General features: G+C 45.2%; 1 protein-coding gene across 1 annotated transcript in view; it reads left to right on the top strand.

The window, feature by feature from the left end:
- Positions 1-15,784, top strand: part of LOC136620387 (calpain-13-like) — a 139,757-nt gene that overhangs the window by 10,625 nt on the left and 113,348 nt on the right. Inside the window, exon 2 of the mRNA XM_066595122.1 lies at positions 7,693-7,941. Within this exon, the coding sequence (XP_066451219.1) occupies positions 7,705-7,941 (237 nt within the window). The 5' untranslated portion in view covers positions 7,693-7,704. The remainder of the gene's footprint in view (positions 1-7,692; positions 7,942-15,784) is intronic.

The raw sequence follows: 15,784 nt of genomic DNA, 5'->3' as shown, positions 1-15,784 counted from the left end.
ACTTGGCCTGCAATACCAAGCTTGGCCACTACAGCAAGAACGGAGCTGCCTGCTTCCTAAAGAATTCATGACATGCAGTCTATGAAGAGCTTCTCTTGGACACAACCTGTCTAAGATGTCTTTGGCTCTTTGCTTTTTCATATCCCTATATTAACATAAACTCTTAATAGTCCCTCACATGGTTTCCTCTAAATACTGTATAAAAGTGCAACTCACAGAGCCCCTAGTAATGCATAATAAGCTGCACTGTGTCCCTGTAATAACGATCGGGAGACTGGTTCAAATACGGAACTGTCCCACCAAATCTGGGACGGTTCAGAGGTCTAGTGACCCTCATAGTGACCCCAGTAGTAACTGTGACCGTTCAATCATACCCACAGCAACATGGACCCATTAGGGGCTTCAGTAGCAATAGTGACCCCCATAGTGGCCCTTGTAGTAATAGTGACTCCATTAGTAGCCCCAGCATTAATAGTGACCCCTATAGTGGCCGCAGTATTATTAGTGTCCCCCCTAGTGGGGTGCCAGTAGTAATGCTGTTCCGCATAGTGGCCCCAGTAGTAATAGTGACCCCCATAGTGGCCCTTGTAGTAATAGTGACTCCATTAGTAGCTCCGGTATTATTAGTGCCCCCCCTAGTGGGGTCCCAGTAGTAATGCTGTTCCACATAGTGGCCCCAGCAGTAATAGTGACCCCCAAAGTGGCTCTAGTAATATTTATGACCCCCAAAATGGCTCCAGTAGTAATAGCAACCCCCAAAGTGTGCCAGGGGTCATAGACTAATTACAGCAATGGTGGCCACCCAATCAGAGTTGAAGGCAGAGTCAGTGCATTGCTTGTGGGGTTGCCACCCAGTCGGCTGGCAGCTGGCAGTTTCTTTACCGGCCATCAATATGGCTGGTAAAAAATAAATACTGTCCGGGTGGCAGCCCGCCACGCCTCTGAGGTCCTGCTGACTGCCGCCTGAGGTAGCAGGCTCAGGTCACCTCATGGAAGGGGTGTTCTTGCAGATAAGAATGATACCCCTGTTCTAAACCTATGACCCTGTTTATAGCCATGGACTGAGTCGTAATTGGAATCGTCACATGTGGTGCAGAAGGCCTTTTGGTTCCGGTCCCAGGGTGCCATTCCAACCAGTGTGCCCCCTGTAACTGCCCCCCATACTGAGGCATTGCTCTATATTATATGATACAGTTAATTCCAAGTGAAATGAGGACAGAATAAACAACATCTTCCATAATGCAGACCTCGGCGGTTTTGCAGGCGCACCAGGAAGGAGTAGGAAGGACCCTGCTTGACCGCGCTTCGGATTTCTATGTCTAATTATCATTATTTGCTTTAATTCTAACACGTGTATGAAAAAAAGCCAAGTCAGAACATGAAAAGCAGAAGCAGCGATAAAAGCAAGTAAATGAGAGGTCGGAAACATCGGAACAGCCGGTAAACTTGGCTCCTGCTGTTTAGACAGGAAATCAGGTTGTTTGCATGCACCGAGCGACGTAGGACGGCGCATCTGATGATAAGCTTCATCAAATCCTCTTCATTCATAACTATTTAGAAGCTGCTGGCGCACGTTTTTTACGATTTTGCTAACTTTTTCATTTGCACTTTTGCTAACTACCTCCCAACCCCCCCCCCCCCCCCCCCTCCCCACAGCAATGGATTCCTCATGGTGTTTTTTGTTGCGATTTTCAACCGAGATTATAATCCATGTTAAAAAAGTGCAGGCAGTTTTCAAAAACCACATACGATTTTTAACAATATGAGAATTTTTTTAATACATGCAGTTTTTGAAAACCGTATGGAATTTTTAGGTGGTTTTTAACCGCATTTGAAAACCGCAACAAAAACATTCCATGTGAACGCAGCCTAAAAAGCGTATTTTGGCGTAGATTCTGTGAAAAAATATACACCAAAAACAGATTCTACCCTTAAAGCGACCCTCCGGTTTCTGGAGGCGGAGAATTACCTACGGCTGTTCTGCGAGTTCTAGATCCTGTTCTTGGTTGTCTAAGATGGCCAATGCAATCTTCAGAATCACCCACAGTGCATTGGTAGTGTTAGACTATCAATGTACTATACCTGCTCTCTAATTGGCCAGAAATGCTCATGTGATCAGCACTAACCCATCAGAGAGCAATGCATAGTACGGTAGTTGGTTAGAAAATTCCTGTAGCCACTTGGACATCCGAAAACAGTGTGCAAAACCAGCGGATCAGAGGGGCGGCAGAGAAGAACTATTGCACATAATATACCCTCTGTCCTCTCTGGTCCAAGAACAGAATTTCTTCCTGAGTTGCTTCAATTTTGTCATATATACATTAGATATAATGTAATGTGTAGGTGCGTCCTCATCTACCTCCAGGAATACGTATTGAGAGGTAAGAGGGATGTGGCATGTAGGACCGAAGTCATGTGCACTATCGGAGACTTCCTTCCTGGAACGTCTGTATATAGACCATGCACCATATGTGCTTTACAGCAGCGGCAATGAATGAGTTAAAGGGGTTGTGCCATGATTGAATGTTATCCCTTATCCACAGGATAGGAGATCATTTTCAGTTCAGTGGGGGTCTGACCGCTGGGACCCCTACTGACCCCAAGAACATTTAGGGTAGTGGTGATCGTACATGTGCAAAAAATACCACCATTCTATTCAATTCAGTGGGACCACCAAATTCAAGTGCGTACAATGTAGGGTCTTTTTCATTATTTACACAAAGAATGGAGCAAATCAATACACGCAGATGGGCCTAGTACTGCAGCTTATCTGTACAGGCGGATGGGCCTGGTACTCTAGCTGATCTGTACAGGCGGATGGGCCTGGTACTGCAGCTTATCTGTACAGGCGGATGCGCCTGGTACTCTAGCTTATCTGTACAGGCGGATGGGCCTGGTACTGCAGCTTATCTGTACAGGTGGATGGGCCTGGTACTGCAGCTTATCTGTACAGGCGGATGGGCCTGATACTCTAGCTTATCTGTACAGGCGGATGCGCCTGGTACTCTAGCTTATCTGTACAGGCGGATGCGCCTGGTACCCTAGCTTATCCGTATATTCAATAGGAGAAAACCAATATGGCTAAAGAAAGATGTAAAGGGGGCAATAAACAGCAAAAAGAAAGCCTTTAAACTAATAAAACAAGAAGGCAGCGAAGAAGCACTAAAAACTTGTAAGTTATATACAAATCAGATAAAAGCAGCAAATATGGAGACAAAGACTATTGCCAAAGAGAGTAAAACTAACCCAAACTGTTCTCCAATTATATAAATAGCAAAAAGATTAATACTGGCCGTGCTGGCCCTTTAATAAATAATGTAGTATAAATTGTAGAGGGTGATGAAGAGAAAGCAAATCTGTTAAATAGTTTTTTTCTCCAGTGTATTCACTCAGGAAAATGAAATGTCAGAGGAAATACAGAGTGATAAAGTAAACTCTACATTAAATATCACTAGTCTAACGCAGAGCCATCTTAAAAAGATTAAAATAGACAAATCACCAGGTCCCAATACCATATACCGCCAGGTTCTAAGGGAATTTAGTAATATGGTAGACAGACCATTGTTTCTTGTATTTAAGGACTATAGTTTCAGGGTCTGTTCCACTCTGGGCAGTATTGGAAGGGTCACTGTTACTAGTGTAGTACCACAGGGGGCAGTATTGGAGGGGTCACTGTTACTAGTGTAGTACCACAGGGGGCAGTATTGGAGGGGTCACTGTTACTAGTGTAGTACCACAGGGGGCAGTATTGGGCCATATTCTTTTTTTAAATATATTTAATAATGACCTGGTAGAAGGATTGTACAGTATAATATCAGTATTTGCAGATGATACAAAACTATGTAAAGTAATTAGCACAAGAGCACAGCATACAGGGTACATATAGATCTATTTACGGCTACATATAAATCTGTATACATTGTGCATATGGATCTGAATATGGTTGCAAGAGCACCTGGATAGGTTGGAGGTAGAAATGTGGCAAATGAGGGGTAACACTGATAAATATTAGGCTCTGCACATGGTCAGGAAATACATGTCACCATTACACACAAAATGGGAAACCACTGGGAAACACTGTCATGGAGAAGGACTTGGGTTTTAGTTAACTGTAAGCTTAACTGGAGCAACCAGTGTCAGGCAGCTGCTGCCAAGGCAAATAGGATCATGGGGGGCATCAAAAGAGGTCTAAGGGCACATGACAAGAACAATGTTCTTCCTCTTTACAAGTCACTGGTCAGACCACACATGGAATATTGTGTACAGTTTTGGGCACCGGTACTCAAGAAGGACATATCAAAGCTCGAGCGGGTACAAAGGCGGGCAACTAAAGTAATAAATGGAATGGGCAAACTACAATGCCCAGAGAGGTTATCAAAATTGGGGTTATTCACTTTGGAAAATAGACGGCTGGGAGGCAACCTAATAACTATTGTAGGCAGTTAAAGGGTGAGGTTGTGGATGGAGTATATCTCCCTCCCAGGCTCTTAGTTTGGACAGGGTGGAGATCCAGCCCATAGCTTCACCCTGGCTCTCAACTCAGCTGTAGGCACTGACCCTGTTACTGGGGCATAAAAGGCTGCAGGTCCATGAGGTCAGTGTCTGACAAGCTGAGAAGAGAGCAATACCTTGCAGCCTGAACCTGAGCACCCTGCGCAGTGCACCTTTGTGTTTATTATATTGAATTGGACTTTTTCTGTTGCTTTTCCTGAATAAACTGAAGTAGGTTTATCCACTTTGAGTCCAGAGTGTCATTCCCCCCCCCCCCAGAGGACTTTGTTACATTATGTATAGATATATCAGGTGTCAATACGGAGATCTCTCCCATCATCCATTATACCCAGCACTGCAACAAGGGGGCGCTCTAATAACTATGTATAGATATATCAGGTGTCAATACAGAGATCTCTCCCATCATCTATTATACCCAGGACTGTAACAAGGGGGCACTCTAAACTACTTATAGATATATCAGGGGTCAGTACAGAGATCTCTCCCATCATCTATTATACCCAGGACTGTAACAAGAGGGCGGTCTAATAACCATGTATAGATATATCAGGGGTCCGTGCAGAGATCTCTCTCATCATCTATTACCCAGGACTGTAACAAGGGGGCACTCTAATAACTATGTATAGATATATCAGCAGTCAGTGCAGAGATCTCTCCCATCATCTATTATACCAAGGACTGTAACAAGGGGGCGCTCTAATAACTATGTATAGATATATCAGCAGTCAGTGCAGAGATCTCTCCCATCATCTATTATACCCAGGACTGTAACAAGAGGGCGGTCTAATAACTATGTATAGATATATCAGCAGTCAGTGCAGAGATCTCTCCCATCATCTATTATACCCAGGACTGTAACAAGAGGGCGGTCTAATAACTATGTATAGATATATCAGCGGACAGTGCAGAGATCTCTCTCATCATCTATTACCCAGGACTGTAACAAGGGGGCACTCTAATAACTATGTATAGATATATCAGCAGTCAGTGCAGAGATCTCTCCCATCATCTATTATACCAAGGACTGTAACAAGGGGGCGCTCTAATAACTATGTACAGATATATCAGCAGTCAGTGCAGAGATCTCTCCCATCATCTATTATACCCAGGACTGTAACAAGGGGGCGCTCTAATAACTATGTATAATATATCAGGGGTCAGTACAGAGATCTCTCCCATCATCTATTATACCCAGGACTGTAACAAGAGGGCGGTCTAATAACTATGTATAGATATATCAGGGGTCAGTACAGAGATCTCTCCCATCATCTATTATACCCAGGACTGTAGCAAGGGGGCACTCTAATAACTATGTATAATATATCAGGGGTCAGTACAGAGATCTCTCCCATCATCTATTATACCCAGGACTGTAACAAGAGGGCGCTCTAATAACTATGTATAGATATATCAGGGGACAGTACAGAGCTCTCTCCCATCATCTATTATACCCAGGACTGTAGCAAGGGGGCACTCTAATAACTATGTATAGATATATCAGGGGACAGTACAGAGCTCTCTCCCATCATCTATTATACCCAGGACTGTAACAAGGGGGCGCTCTAATAACTATGTATAATATATCAGCGGACAGTGCAGAGATCTCTCTCATCATCTATTACCCAGGACTGTAACAAGAGGGCGCTCTCTACATCTAGAGAAAAGAAGGTTTCTACACAACACAGAAGAGGGTTCATTACTGTAAGAGCAGTGAGACTATGGAACTCTCTGCCTGAGGATGTGGTGACGGCAAATTCAATAAAAAAGGCTTTAAGAGTAGCCTGGACGCCTTTCTGTAGTGTAATATTACAGTTATGTCACTGATTACTTCAGTAGGGTCGATGATCCAGGGATTATTTTGATTGCCAGATTGGATTCGGGAAGGAAATTTGTTAACATGCGGCGGCTGCTGGTCCTCCCAGGGCGGCGGGTCGCGTCCCCCCGGCTGGTTGTCTGGCTGCCGGGGGCACAGGGGGCTGGTTGGCACGGTGCGCACGCTCGTGGTTCTGGGCGGCGACGTGCGCGCGGGCGTCTGTGAGTGCAGCTCTATGCACGAGCCCCTGTTTATGGGATTCTGCTGGGAGGTAGCCGCCTCCCTCTCTCCGCCCCTGGGCGGAGGCTTTTGGTTATAAGGCTGGCAGTGAGGTCCGTTCACTGCCAGTTATTGGTTTCTGTCAGTGTGCTAGCATGCTGCCTCTGTCAGTCTCCTGTTTGTCAGCTTTTGCTATATCTGCCAGGTTATCCCATCTGCCTCGGTCTGCGTGTATTTCCTGTTGGTTTTCTTCATCTGCCCCTTCTGTCGGTATCCTACCCTGTTCCATCTTGGTACGCCAGTCCCTCCTCTGAGTCCCTAGTGAGAGCAGGGACAGCCGTCCAGTTGCTCGCCTGGGGTTAGCCAGCAGTGGAGGCAAGTAGGCAGGGACAGGGGTTGCGGGTAAGTTCTAGGGCAACCCAGGCTGGCGTATCATCGGGTAGGATACCGTAGCAAATTTTTTTCCCTTAAATTACAAAAATATTGTCTTCTACCTCATTGTTTTTTTTTGCCTTCCTCTGGATCAACATTGGGGGGTAATAGGTTGAACTGGATGATCGAAGTACTGCTCATTGGTTCCCATAGTAGCGACTCTCAGTCCTAGTTAAATAAGTGTTAATGAGTGCTGATTAACATGCTTTGTCGATGGGCATTTGTTATATGGGAACGAGAAGCCTCCTGTGTGAGAGGACCATCTGCAAATGGTCAAACATTGATGCCTATTCTGAGGACCTAAAGTGTCCTAATAAATCCCTCTACAGTGAATATTGTCCCTGGGTGAAGCACTGCTAAGTGCTATTATATACATACAATGTTGCCACCTTGCAAGCTTGTACAATGACTGCACCATAGAGAACATCTTGGGACGCCCCACAATTCATCATTTAACTGATGTCTATTTTCACAGACTTGTTTTTTCCTGGAATGGCTGAAATAATGTTATACAAATTAGAAGCAAATGTATTTGTAAACAAATTAACCCCAATGACGCCGGGATGGCGATGCTTTATGGCGCTCTGACTGGTTTGTAAATCAAATTTCTGCTCATGTATTGAAACCTGCTGAAGGTCGGTTACATCGATGACTTTTTCTAACATTTACAATGTTTCTACTATCAGATTATGTAACTATTTTCTTTCTCTAGACAGGTTCAAGCCATAATGCCTATTCCTGGTGTCTATCAGAAAGTGGCAGAGGGGCAGCAAGCCCAGAGAAAAATTGGGACTGTAGAAGACCCCAAAAAGTTCAAAGGGCAAGACTTTAATAGCCTCCGAGACCGGTGCATCAGCAGAAAGCAGCTGTTTGAGGATGACGTCTTCCCGGCCAACCTCTATTCTATCGGACAGGACTTACTATCGCAGGACAAACTACTGAGCATCAAATGGAAAAGGCCAACGGTAAGCTACCATTTTTAAAAACAAAAAGTACAAAAAGAATTATAAGTTAAAAATTATAAGATTTACACAAGTGAATGATGCAAAAATACTCGTGTGTTCGTTTTTTTGGAGTTTTTGGAATGCTCATCATAGTGGTTCTCTGATTTTCTTTCAAGTACCCTATTAGGAAATAATCTGTACGAAGGGTTTTCCAGGTAAAAACCACAAGGCAACCTATTTTCAACGTAGATTACTAAAAGCGGATTGGCCAGGATCACCACTCAGGGGCGCCACCAATCAGCTGCGTCTGCCTGGAAGTCACAAAACACTGTCTGTCACACAGTGGCCTAATTTGGTAGTGCAGTACTCTCCCATTGATGGCTCCTTCTCATCAGCTGACTGGTGGGGTCCCATCCTAAAGGTTAAGTCTCCAAAATTTTCTGCCTGGAGAGCGGGGTACCTCATTCAGAGCCTCCCACCAATTACCCAAAGTGAAGAATTCCTACACAGACTGTCTCTCCTATGGAAGACCTCAGAGGTCCATTGATTTTGGTTGAGACTGTGTAATACCTTATTTCTCCTCTGGGAGCAGTGCAGGGAAGTTAAACACTCACTGTTAGTTTCTCTCACTGATTACAGATAAATGCTAGAAGTGTCAGAAGTGAGACACCCTGTGATGAGTTTTTTGTTACAAAAATGGCTTGTCCAAAGTGTAAAACCTGTTTAAATGTCATCAAGTCGATTTAAAGGAGACCTGTGACCAGGTTTATGTTGCCTGAACCACAGGGCATATGTACCCAGGAGAGGTATAGTGTGCCAACCATCATCTAGAGCTACATGTCTCTTCCTACATACAAACAAGGAGAGAGCTGTCACACAAGTGATCTGGGCAGGGGGAGGCCGATGAGGTGCTGCCCCCCATGACTTGGAGCTCTGCTTGGAATGACTCTTCAAAGTATAATTATTCTAAAATGCTGCAGAATTTCAGAACAAGGCATACATGGGTGCAGTGTATATACCTGTCCCAGGTTCATGCTGCCCGTTATTTGGACAGCATGAACCTAATGAAAGGTTCCCTTTATACTTTTTACGACAATGCATATGATGTTCTCCTCAAGTGTTCTTCTCTTTGGGTCTTCAAGGGTTCTTAGTAATGTGGTCATGGTAAGGTATAGCAGACAGAACAAGTGGGGGAGAGCTCCTGCTGCAGTTGGGTGCCTAACAGCCAGAGAGACATCTGAGATTTGTGAGGAGGCGTTCTGGAGAGCTGGTTGATCTTGTGGGCTACATATATGTCTTGATATATTTCTAAAAGCTTAGATTGCAATATGAGATGTGACTGAATCAAAGGGGAGGAGGATATTAAAGCGGGTCTTTCACTGGAATATACAGTTTTACATAAGAGCAGCATATTACAGGGATGGGTCTATTCCCGTTAGTCCAAACGCTAAAAAAATGCAGCAGCATACACTAGAATTCTGGCACATAACCATTGCTCCATTGACTTTTGTAGGAGAATGTAGTGGGCATGCTCTGTTGCCCGTGGGAGGGAGATGGGGCTGTGTTTACCTCAGAGGCGTAACTTGGGCCCCAATGCAAAATCTATAACAGGGCCCCCAACTATAATGCTTTACTCATACTACTAAGCTTACTCTATGGAGAAGATAGGCCTTATGGGCCCCCTAAGGCATCCCCTATAGTTACGCCCCTGGTTTCCCCCATTACCTATGGTGAATGGTGGATCCTGTGCCATCCACTAACCCTTCCCCAGTGTACATCGCACTGACTTGATGTAGACAACAAGTCACTTTCGGATGATAGATCCCTTTAAGGGATTTTGATGGAAAATTCCTGGTTATTCTCTTGTACAGAGACAGGAAATGTCCTAATTACATTATATGAAGATATCTCTTTAATTACAGAAGACAGTGCAGATCCTTTCCCTGACAGTGACAGATGAGATACACCCGGCAAGCATTAATAGTGGCATATTATATTATTAGCTGTGTTATACATTGATTTCTATAATATTGTTTTATCTGGTATATTAGTCCATTAGTTATCCAAAATATTAAGCTGTCATAAATTCAACATAACGAAACTCTTTCGCCCAACTATCAGGGGTAAGTTGGGGGCTGCCATACATATAAAACTATCAACTATTAATGCATATGGCCAGAAACTTCAGGGAAACCTTGACCACAAAGTGTAACACCGTTGGAACTCCCAGTGATCAGCTATGAAATGTCGGGAAACTTGGAAACAAGTGCTCAATTTCCCTTTAGTGCTCCCGCAGGAGAGATGAAGTATTACATAGTTCCAGTTTAAATCAATGTGTAGTGGTCCACTACATCTATTCCTGGCCCCCTCCATAAATGTCATACATGTAATGTCTTGTGTTGGTGCACTGTGCAGAAGTGTCTTGTCATTCTGTTATATGTATTAGACAGCTGCAGCGTGTGATGGGTTAAGTTTCTGCAAAAGCCTGGGGATTGCCTGTAAATGTATCAATTTGTCTTGTCATGTTGTATGAGTGAGGATATAAATAGGAGTGTGTAAGAGCGGGAAGGGAGTTGAGTTCTGATTCTTCTGGGTTCCTGAGAGAGAGTGCCAGCCACATGGGGGTACCTTCAACCCTCACGTGGTGAAGAGTGGAGGAAGAAGAGAGGTTTCCCAGTAGTGTGTGTTCCAGAGATGAGAGAGGAGTGAGCCTCAATTGAAGAGAGAGAAAGAGCGTGAGCAAGAAGCACTTGCCCTTCCAAGGCCTAGTGCAGAGGTACTCTTTATTAATCTTTTCCTACGCGGGTGTCTGGATCTAATGGATCACAGCGTAGAGGTGTACCCATTGCATTTCACATCCGGCCGTCCTGAAGTCTGGGATCACCGAGTGGAGATACTCTCAAGCCTGTCTAATACCTACACTGCAAATCATCGTAATTTGTGCCTTGTGTGCAAGAAGTTGTTCCAGTAAAGTTTTGCCAGGCCCTGACTATTTCCAGGGACCTGAGGTACATTACTCCTGTCTGCTGCTCCATTTATTTACCACCGAGGGTCATACCGGTGAGTAACGTAACGGTGGCATCACCAGTGACATCCACTATCCCTGTTTTCCAGTTTATTGGGCATCCCTATCTTGAGGGTGTCCGGAAGAGGCCCAGTGCTGCTCTGGCCAAGACTATGTGTGTCCCTCCGGGAGGGAGCCTGGTAAGTGCCACTGTGACAACTGACCACTCTACCCTCCGAGCTCCTCAACATGTACCTTGTGCCTGGGGTCACCCTACGGGATGCTGCAGCAGCCTACTTCTTCTTAGCATCCTCTGTGCTGCATCATCCTGCCTGCGATACCGCAGAGGTACTACTCAAAGAGAAATTGTGCAAAGTTGGATGGTGTTCCAGAAAATTACAAATGTTTGCACTTCAGGTTCCCACCAAAACTGCTCAAAATGGCAGCCATCGGCCAGCGCTCTCATCTCTCTCCCATGTTCCTGCCAGATGTTTGGTGCCAAAAGGATCGCGCCCTGGTTGAACGCGAAGTAGGGGGGAGGACTACCCCCATCAGCAGGACCTGGTGCCAACCTCAAGACAGCCCACAAGGGGAGGAGTCAGAAGACTTCACCTGGGCAAGATGGATCCAGTGTGCCGACACCTACGGCTACGCCCTACCTCAGATGCTGCAGCCGCACCGTCTCTGGTCGAGGCAATGTGTGGCCCTCCAGGAAGAAGCCTGGTAAATGCCACCATGACAAGTGACCCCTCTACCCTCCCAGCACCTCAACGTGTGCCTTGTGTCTGGGGTCACCCTACGGGATGCTGCAAATGGGCTGTTTGTATAATCCTTAGATGTCTTAGGTCCTTCAGATAGAGAGGCTCTTTGTATCTGACTCTGCTTTTGCTGATAAATAAGCAGTTGATACAGAGACCCCTTTTTCTTAATTTATAACACCCCAAAAGGGTTTATGAAAGTGGGCTTTCTATATCATACAGTAAAATCCCTTTAACTAAGAGAGCCAACATTATCGCCTTCGATATAGTCAGAGTTTTCCAAGTGCTATTAAACTATTTGCATAGCAAATAAAATAATGAACTCTTCTAGAAGTTCTTTATGTGGCCTAATCTTCTCCATGTTGATAAAGGGATCATCCTGGGATCAATTGGATGATTTATTGAAAGTTATACAACAAGGAGGCCAAGACTGCAAGCCAACACCAGCTCAACTCCAAAACCAATATGTATAAACTAGGCGTACCCAAGGAGAACAAACAAATGTTCCCATGAACTGTATCATGGCTGACCTTAGATATATACAACCTGTGTGGTCACACACGATGCTGGCCACCAGCTTGTAGGGATGACACATAGCAGATGTAGGCTGGAGACGATTCCCCTTCTGAGGTCTACCCAGACCAATGATCTTCTTTCTCTGTGTGGCAGCAGCTTGTGGAGCTCCATAAATGCTCTTCCTCCTAGCTCTCTATTCTCCTCTCTGATATTCTGATGTGCACCTGTCAACCTATTGGCTTCCCCGCAACATAGTTGCTTAGTTCTGCTACTGTATTTATGTTATGAATTTGTTTCTGGTGCTGTATTTATGTACTGAGTTTATTTACGACATTATCTTTATCCTGAGGTTGGCTCATGCTCTATTTGTTATGAACTTGGTTCTGGTCCAGCATCTATGTACTGAGTTTGGTTCTGGTGCTGTATTTATGTTATGAGCTTGGGTCTGGTGCTGTATTTACATACTGAGCTTGTTGATGGCATTTTATCTATGTGCCGAGGTTGGTTCATGCTCTATTTATGTTATGAGCTTGGTTCTTGTGCTGTATTTATGCTGTGAACTTGATTCTTATGCTGTATTTAAGTACTGAGCTTGGTTCTGGGGTAGGAGGAGGGGTGCTGGGGTCAAACTTGACCAAAGATAACATCTGCAGATGTTGTACTTTGTCAGATTTGAACCTAGAACTTCAGACAACGCAAGACAACAGTGCTAACCACTGAGCCACAAACATTGAAGGATCACCAGCATCATCATTTCAGGGCTCTTAGACAGTGTTAAATACTAGTCTTAGGAAAGTTTGTGGACTTTCCGTTCATTTTGAACTAATTTCGACCAAACCAAACGTCTTAATGAAATTTGGTAAATCTGCCGTACCAAACGTTTGCAATGTTCACTCATCTCTAATTCTGGTGCTGTATTTAGGTACTGGACTTGGTTCTGGTGTTGTATTTAGGTACTGGACTTGGTTCTGGTGTTGTATTTAGGTACTGGACTTGATTCTGGTGTGGTATTTGCTATATTGTTCCTCTTTGCACAAGTAGAATACAGACCGACTGCCTATCAGTGCAATACATGTTTTTTGTTTATGACCAGGAATGGGGTTTGGCAAAACTTGGGCTGTTCTAGCATGACAACCCCTTTAATCTTTCCATATGGCTATAAATACTGTAACCTGCAGGACCAGTCCTCTACATATCCTATCTTTTTTCAAGGTGGGAATTTTTTCATAAATGCACTGATTAGACCTAGATGTAAAAGATAAAATTCTGGCAACCTGCAGCCACCACTAGAGGGAGCTCACAGCATATTGTCTTTTTATTGAATTTAATGCATATATAATGAGCTCCAGAGCTCCCCCTAGAGATGAGTGCAGAATTTTATCTTGTCACTCTATGTCTATGCAGGGGATCTGGAGAACTATATCAGAAAATTACTATATAAATACATTGAATGGCCCTTCATTAGAATCTCCGACCCTCTCACAATTAGTGCAGCATGAAATCACGTGACAAGTTTTCTGTGGATCAGTTTCAGTGTGAATCAACATTAGATGGGAAAAGCCAGCAATCTGGGTGACTTCCAACAAGACCGGTCATCGGTGCTAGACTAGCCGGGGCCAGGACTGCCCATCATGTGGGGTTTTCTCATGTAATTTTTTAAGAACGCATACTGAGAATGGCATGATAGAGGAAAACATGCAGTGAAAGGGGTCAGAGGAGGATGTCAGGAATCATTCTACCAACAGCTGCTTCACAGTTTTGAGCAGCCCAATAAAATGCTGGTTATCCAACTAACATGAATGAACGCACAACTCGCCGTTTCTCCGCACGGATGATATAACAACCAGTTCCAGCGCCATTGTGTCCAAGAGAAACAGAAAGACGAGACTCCAGCGGGCAAAAGAGCGCAAAACTTGTATCACTGAGCAGCGGGAAAACATCTCCTGGTCGGATGGATCCAGATTTCTGTTGCTGATGGGAGGTCAGAATTTGGTGCAAGCAGCATGAATTGATGGCCCAGGATGGTGGAGATATAGTAATGGCGTAGGGAGGGTTTTCTTGGCGAACCTGGGCTCTCTGATATCTGTGAATAGACCCTACGACGAATTGCTGCAGTTCTGAAGGCCAAAGGAGGTCTAATGCGCTACTAGATGGGGCTCTAAGCCTGGGTTCTCACAGGGCGGAATCCCGCCTGAAATCTTGCGGTTTGGCCGCAGCGAAAAACCGCGAGATTTCTGCCAGGAAAGCGCTGCTTTAAACCCCACGGCACTTAGCCGCGGGTTTTGGAGCGGCTTGGCCGCGTACTTTTCCATTGCGGCCGGTGCTCCCCTAGAGGAGAGCGTGGCTGCAACGGGAAAAAAAAAGACTGAACATGCTGCAGCCAGGGAATCTGTGCCGCAGCGCCAGCTTTGCCACGACGGATTGGCCATCCCGTGTGGACAAGATTTCTGACAAATCTCATCCACATGGCGGGCGGTTTTGCCGCGGCGAGATTCTAGACAGAATTTCCACGGCAAATCCACCCTGTGTGAACCCAGCCTAACAAAGTAGCTGTATTAAGATTAATGTGGTCTCTGATCATAGACATTCACTATCACTGCGGGTCCCAGCAGTCAGAAGCTTTTCATAAGAGGACCCTTCCAAAGAGGATGACCCCTTTAATACGGTCTCTACGGGTGGGGAGCAGCGGTAGGTGAGTCGGTCCTTCCAGCAGGTGTTTCTCTGCAGTCTGGTAATCGGATCTGCGCTGTTATCTCTGTACTATTATAATATCTACACAATGAGCTGCGGTGATTTAATACTTTGCACACACAAGTCACGTTACGGGTTCTAAAGTTCAACTGCTTTTATGTTTCTTTTCGCTTTCGGGACGCACTCAATCATTTATATGTGGGATTAGTTTAATAACTCGGCTCCTTATTCACTTTTTACAGATCAGAAGTGGTTTCCAATTACTGTCTGTGTTTAGGCTCCTGCTGGTCAGAGCCGTGGCGTAGGGTAAAGGTGCAGCCTGGATTACACAACCCCTTATAATGAGCCTTACTGTAGGGGGGCATGTAGAACTAATGGGGGGCTGGCATCTAGTGGAACCCCTCCAGCATCCATAGATATCGAAGCCTACACTGTGGCTTGCATGAAAAGAAACGATCATAGGGATTCCTACCAGCCGTCCTTGGGCGCCAAAATGCCTTTTAAATGCTGGTCATTAGCTGTCGGATGTCATCAGTGGCAATTCATCACAGCATCCATCCACAGGTATCCGAGGAGCCAGGGCATGCCAAGAAAACTCCAACTCCACCTGCCTGACAGGAAGGGGTCATCAATTTATGCAGTGTCCTCGTCACTTTACCCACCAAGAGCATCTAGGGAGCGTCCTCCCCTGTCAGACTCCTGACTCTCGGTTTACAACCCGCAGTGTCCTTGTCACTTTACCCACCAAGGGCGTCTAGGGAGCGTCCTCCCCTGTCAGACTCCTGACTCTCGGTTTACAACCCGCAGTGTCCTTGTCACTTTACCCAGCAAGGGTATCTAGGGAGCGTCCTCCTCTGTCAGACTTGTGATGGACACAGTCTGGTCCGCACTGGAC

Source organism: Eleutherodactylus coqui, chromosome 3 (genome assembly GCF_035609145.1).
Source record: "Eleutherodactylus coqui strain aEleCoq1 chromosome 3, aEleCoq1.hap1, whole genome shotgun sequence".
Classification (NCBI taxonomy): domain Eukaryota; kingdom Metazoa; phylum Chordata; class Amphibia; order Anura; family Eleutherodactylidae; genus Eleutherodactylus; species Eleutherodactylus coqui.
Note: the sequence above shows the minus strand (reverse complement) of the source record. Positions and strands in the feature narration are given on the sequence as shown.